This window comes from Mus caroli, chromosome 1 (assembly GCF_900094665.2).
Source record: "Mus caroli chromosome 1, CAROLI_EIJ_v1.1, whole genome shotgun sequence".
NCBI lineage: Eukaryota > Metazoa > Chordata > Mammalia > Rodentia > Muridae > Mus > Mus caroli.
This window is the reverse complement of record NC_034570.1, coordinates 143,134,887-143,141,558: the sequence shown is the minus strand read 5'-3', so window position 1 is coordinate 143,141,558 and position 6,672 is coordinate 143,134,887. Positions and strand designations below refer to the sequence as shown.

The 6,672-nt window shown below is 43.2% G+C and overlaps 1 protein-coding gene across 1 annotated transcript in view; it reads left to right on the top strand.

The window, feature by feature from the left end:
- Positions 1-5,036: 5,036 nt before the first annotated feature.
- The window catches only part of Tsen15 (tRNA splicing endonuclease subunit 15), a 14,893-nt gene continuing 13,257 nt past the window's right edge, over positions 5,037-6,672 (top strand). Inside the window, exon 1 of the mRNA XM_021167359.2 lies at positions 5,037-5,255. Within this exon, the coding sequence (XP_021023018.1) occupies positions 5,130-5,255 (126 nt within the window). The 5' untranslated portion in view covers positions 5,037-5,129. The remainder of the gene's footprint in view (positions 5,256-6,672) is intronic.

Below are 6,672 nucleotides of genomic sequence, written 5' to 3'. Positions count from 1 at the left end.
AATACACTGGGGTCTTCCTCTGCCAATTAGGCTAGCCTCTCATAGGCTCTTTTCATGGTGCCAAGCCTCAAATCTTTTGCATGATCCCTTCAGTCCTGCAATTGAAGCTGTACCTTCACCAATGGCCTTCCATGACCTCTCACAATGCCAAACCTCAGTTGTTCTTCATGACCCCTTCAATGCCTTCAAACCCAGTACCAACTGGGTGACTCTTATATATTACCAAGCACAGCTGCACCATGAGGTACAACCTTGGCTACCTCTAGAACACAGTTCCTTTGTGCTCTCAGAAAACACTTCCAAGAAGATTTCACCTCAGTGATGCTGATCTCTTCTTAATCAACACTAATTTCTTAGCTCCAGCTAACCTGCATCAATTGTCCCAATAGTCTCCTTCTCCTCTTGACTATAAAGCCAGAGACACATGGCCGAAGCTGCTGAGTTCTGCTGCTCGCAGGAGCTGGAACATGACCCCTTTGTTCTATTACATTATCACTAGTTTCTTTTCCAACTGCTTCACTGTCTAAGCTTGGCTGTCCTGGATCCTGCTCTGTTGATTGACCTTGAACTCAGAGATCCTAATGCCTGTCTCTTGGGATTAAAGGTGTGCACTACCATGCCTAGATCTAAATTTAGCTGGGTAGGACCTTGTCCCAAAGTCCCACTCCCTTAATTTGTTATCTCCTTGAACACAGGATTCAGCTCCATTTCACTTCCTGGTGTCCCTTTAATACTTGAACCATATATTTATATTTTTCCTTTCTTAGCTTGCTACTCTTGTTTAAAATGTTCTTTAAAAAATAGAGAACAAAGTCTATGATGGGCGTTTCTGAGACTTCCTTTGTCAATGCAATTAATCTAAATCTCTTCATCTTAGCCTCAGGCAAACTCTTCAAACAAGAGCAAAAGGAAGCCACATTCTTTACCAAAATACCACAAAACCAGTCTCTAGGCCACAGATAGAAATTCTCCACTGAAACATCTTGGGTCAGGTCTGCACAATTCAAATCACTCTCAGTAACAAAGTCTTCCATATTCCTACTAGGATAGGCCATTTAGCCCCATTTAAAACATCCACTGCTTTCCAAATCCAAAATTCCAAAATCCACATTCTTCTAAACAAAAGCATGGTCAGGCCTAACACAGCAATACCCTAGTTACTGGTACCAACTTCTGCCTTAGTGTTTATTGCTGTGAACAGACACCATGACCGAGGCAACTCTTATACAATATTTAGTTGGGGCTGACTTACAGGTTCAGAGGTGCAGTTCATTATCTTCAAGGCAGGAACATGGCAGTGTCCAGGCAGGCATGGTGCAGGCAATGCTGAGAGTTCAACATTTTCATCTGAAGGCTGCAGAATACTGACTTCCAGGTAGTTAGGGTGAGGATCTTCACCCATAGTGACACACCTACTCCAACAAGGCCACACCTTCTAATAGTGCTACTCCCTGGACCAAGCATATACAAACCATCACACTTTCCAAATATTTTCTTTTTTTTAAATATTTTTATTAGGTATTTTCCTCATTTACATTTCCAATGCTATCCCAAAAGTCCCCCATATCCTCCCTCCTACTCTCCTACCCACCCACTCCCACTTTCTGGCCCTGGTGTTCCCCTGTACTGGGGCATATAAAGTTTGCAAATCCAATGGGCCTCTCTTTCCAATGATGGCCGACTAGGCCATCTTTTGATACATATGCAGCTAGAGTCAAGAGCTCTGGGGTACTGGTTAGTTCATAATGTTGTTCAAATATTTTCTAGAAGAATTAGTATCTCACCTACTCTTGAAACAAGAGAATGAGGAGTCATATGGTTTGTGTGCAAAACATAAATTATAACACACATATATGGATATAATAAAAAAGCTAATGAATAAAAGGCTACATAAAATATGTAGCTCTAAAATGCTACATATTATAAAACTTGGAGTTAGTGTCTTACACAATGCTATGCAAAAGGCCTTCTTTTTCTTCAACACACTTTGAATCACAATTTAGTGTGGGTTTTTTCTCTTGAGACTAACTGAATTAATATATCTCTGCATAGATATCACTGATTTTCTTGTAGGAATAAAATGGTCTGGGTAAAATATCAGCCTGGGAAATCATCGCTGCAAGTGCCGGGTTACACAGAATAGGCTTACACATAGTATTCAGGAGGGAAACGGTATTCACTGCTTCTTGCTTACCCAGCTTTTCCCTTCTACGCCCTTCAGTACTCTACTCTAATGAATTATTGAAGCATTTACAAATGGAAAATTCCTGCAGCCTATCAGAGCTGAAACTCTACCCTGCTGTCTGGTAGATTTCACTCTAAGCTTGCCACAAGAGTTCTTCTGATTCTATGCTTTAAATGCAAGGTTCTCTGAGAGTCCTGAATCCTTTGTGTTTATTCTTAGCCATTCCCAACCAGCAAGACCTACTTTAAAGACTTCATTCTCTAATCCAGCAGAAAATAAATTCCATTTTTTGTTCAATTCTTAAATAGACAGTGGCATTAAAAGTCAGAAGCACTTTATATAAAGTGTGTATATGTCATTATTTTTCTACACAATAGAATTTAATCTACCTATAAAAAGTTTCTACTGCTTTCATTACCCTTTCAGGGTTCTCTCCCCCCTCCACTCTTCTGGTTATCCTTTACCCTCCCCCACTTTTTAAAATATTTATTTATCTTATATATATGAGTACACTGTAGCTGTTTTCAGACACAACAGAAACGGCATCAGATCTTATTACAGATGGTTGTGAGCCACCATGTTGTTGCTAGGGATTGAACACAGGACCTCTGGAAGAAAAGTCAGTGTTGAGCACCCCTCCAGCCCTTGCTCTACCTTGTTAAGGTAGAGGCAGATGCTCACAGCCAACCACTGGACTGAGCACAGAGACCCCAATGGAGGAGTTAGAGAAAGGACTGAAGGAGCTGAAGGGGTTTGCAACCCCATAGGAAGAACAACAATATCAACCAACTAGACCCCCCCCCCCCCAGAGCTGCCAAGAACTAAACCACCAACCAAAGAGTACACATGGAGGGACCCATGACTGCATATGTAGCAGAGAATAGCCTTGTCTGGCATCAATGGGAGGAGAGGCCCTTGGTCCCGTGAAGGCTTGATGCCCCAGTATAGGGGAATGCCATTGCAAGGAGTTGAGAGTGGATGGGTAACTCTCATAGAAGCAGGGGGAGGGGGATGGGATAGGAGTTTTTGGAGGGGAAAGCGGTAAAGGGGATAACAGTTGAAATATAAAATAAATAAAATAGCCAATCAAAAGAAAAAAGAAAAGAAAAGAAAATCTTCCCTTGCAGCTGTTGGAGTGTTGTTCACAAAGAATCTAATCTCAGATCTCCTTTCTGAGTTACAGGATCTCCATTCTCAGTTTAGCAACCAAATGCTCTTTGACCGATTTAAGCTTTAGGAGCCAGAGAAGAGAGTTTCTTCATTTCTAATTTCTTGAATTAGTGTCAGTGTTTACTGCTTCAGGGAGCCTCCTAATTTTAGTAGTATTTGCTTTGGGGAGAAGGTTCAACAGCTGTTTTATGGAGGCAAAAATAATGATTTCATATGAATCTGTGTAGGTGGAGTTTCCTTGTAGTTAGTTTTCTGCTATATTTAAGGTTTTCTCTTTTTCTTTTCTTCAACAATGGGAACTCATGTCTCATTTAATTGGTACTTGTTTATCATGCTGTAATGGCAAATTTATTTCATTCAAATTGTGAAAAAATTGGCCATCATTTCTTCAGTGTTTTCTACCTCATTCCCCTAATAGTTCACTAACATGTGGCAACTCCTGAAGGTGTTGTTCATTCTCTGCGTGTTCGTTTACTGTGACAGGTTTTGATCTATAGCCCAGGCTGAGCTAGAACTCACTCTGTAGACTCAGCTGGGCTCAGCATCACAATCCTCCCGTTTCAGCCTCCTGATTACTGAGATTATAATCATTCACCACTAAGCCTGGCACTTTGCCCCCTCCCACCCTCACACTTAGGAAAATAACATTTCACTCTTTTGTTCATCTCCAGTGATTTCTCTTGATCTATCTGCAACTTCACCTGCTCTTCCCCCCAAATTCCATTTTGGTTGTCAAAAAATCACCCACTGGAAATCTTTATTTCCAAAACTGTAATCTTGAACTACAGAATACCTATTTTGATTTAAAAAAAAATTCATTTTTGAGATTTGACCCTTGACATTTCCATCCATTAAAAATATGGTTTGTTGTATTTCATTGCTGATGGGTATAACGGTCTCATCAAAGTTTTGTTTCAACCAAGATTTTTTTTTGTTTTGTTTTGTTTTTCGAGACAGGATTTCTCTGTGTAGCCCTGGCTGTCCTGGAACTCTCTCTGTAGACCAGGCTGGCCTCGAACTCAGAAAGCCGCCTGCCCCTGCCTCCTAAATGCTGGGATTAAAGGCGTGTGCCACCACTGCCTGGCTAAACACACGATTCATAATCTACTGCGTTTTGAATCACAAGTTTTCTTTTGCCTGGTATTTTTTTAATTTTGGAAGCCTTTTTGGTCTTGGTTAATATAGTGGCTTTGTAACCACTCCTCTTACTACCAGGAACCTCTACTGGCTCCTTTCTTACTCAGGGTAAATCCAAACCCACTTGCCAAGTCCTACCCATCAGTCTGAAGGGTCTCATCTTTGGCTTTTTAAGTCATTTGTTTACGTTAGTTCTCAGTACCCGTTCAACACCTCATGTTTTTTTCTAATCTTGAAAGATGAACTTGCTTTACAACTGTGTTTTAATTTTAAACTTCGACAGCAGGGCATTGAATGAGGTCTTTTTCTGCTCCCAGGAATTGAAGGCAAAGACGAGTTAAGAATCCTTCATTTCTCAAGCGAGAGAGCACGGGTTTATGAAGGGCTGAAGAATTCTGAATTCAGGTTATTAGTTAACTTCCTCTACCCTACAACCTGCCCAAACTGGAGGTGGTTAAGAGGGAAGGTGGAGGGGGTCGGAGCTCATTCGCGCTGGTGCAGGTCCCTAGTCAGGGGGCGTGGCCCAGCCAACTCTCCGCCCAGTGTGCGCGGCGGGAAGCGGAACTCCCGCGCGCTGGACCTCCTGCTTCTGGCCGAGCGGGGTTTGCGGTGCACCACGGCTTTCTGCCCGGGCGGTATGGAGGAGCGCAGCGATTCCGAACCTACCCCGGGATGTAGCAGGCCTGGCCCGGCTCCCGTTCGCGATGGCGGCGGCGCCCACACGTGGGCTCCGGAGGATGCCTGGATGGGCACACACCCTAAGGTCAGGAGGCGCGAGGCCAGCAGGGCCCTCGGCACCTCGGCCCTCGGCACCGCGCTCCCTCTCCGGCCCGCGTCTCGGCGGAGGACGCACGCCAGCCTCGCGGCGTGGGGTTGGGGGAACCCCGAGTGCAAGGCCACTGGTCGCCCGCAGTGTCAATTTTGTTTGTTTATATGAGTTATATAGTACAGATTAACACCATTCTTGTCATGCTGCCAAGGCCACTCTTAACCCAGAGGCCGTGATGAGCCCTCCATTAATACCTGTTTTCCTAACTATGTAGTCCTTTCTGAGTTGGACTGAGTCCACAGCTAACCGCAGAAACAGTCTGTGGACTAATGCTGAGATCTAGGAGTCCGCAAATAATGTATTTAGGCACAGTCGTATTACACTTAGCCTTAGGCCCAAAGTGTGCATCTTGATTTTGTATGGGGACAGAATCCTAATTTTTCTTATTTCTTGGAAAGCTTGAGTAAGTTCTTGTACAGGGCAGAGAACTATTGAGGTTGTATTTTCTGTGTTGGCCTCAAGGTTTTTGGTTTTTTTGTTTGTTTGTTTTGTTTTTAGTTTTCCGAGACAGGGTTTCTCTGTATAGCCCTGGCTGTCCTGGAACTCACCTTGTAGACCAGGGTGGCCTCGAACTCAGAAACCCGCCTGCCTCTGCCTCCCAAGTACTGGGATTAAAGGCGTGAGCCACCACACCCAGCTAAGCTTGGTGTTTCCTTATGATTTCTCATCATCGTCTCCATAAACAATAGCGTGGGAATGTTACTAGTTACCATAACGACAGGGGAGGAGGTAGAGAGAAACAGAGAAGACATCAACAGTGACTAGGAACATGGACACCAGTTCAGACTTCCCAAGTTTGAATCTTATTTCTGTTACAAAGTTGGTAAACTTTGACTTGTTTGACTTCATCGCAGTTCTGCTTCAATTTTTTGACGTGTCTCGGTATATTTACCTCTCTTCATTAAAAAATAGGGGATAATGGTAGTACCTCATAGGGTAATGTTTATAAGGTGTCTGACATATAAAAAGTACTATATAAGTATTAGTAACCCTTTGAAACTCCATCTCGGTTTGCTGTTGCCTTTAGACAGTTTTCTTACTTGCAGATTCTTTTCCTATTGAACTTAATGGCTGTGTAAACCACCAAATCTTCCTGATTTTTTTTTTTTTTTTCCTTCCAGGAACAACAAATTAGACCTTGTAGCGTAACACAAAATGATGTCTCAGTACCACTGTCAAGCACTTTTGAGATCTGGGGCACATAAAGTCCTTCTTTTGAACCTGCACATTTATCATGCAGCCAATTAGGTCTGCCCTCTTAAGGTTCTGGAATATCTAATCTGTGCATCAACCACACCTGCCCCACTGTGTGTGGATGCCCAGGGCCTTACCACACCTGCCCCACTGTGTG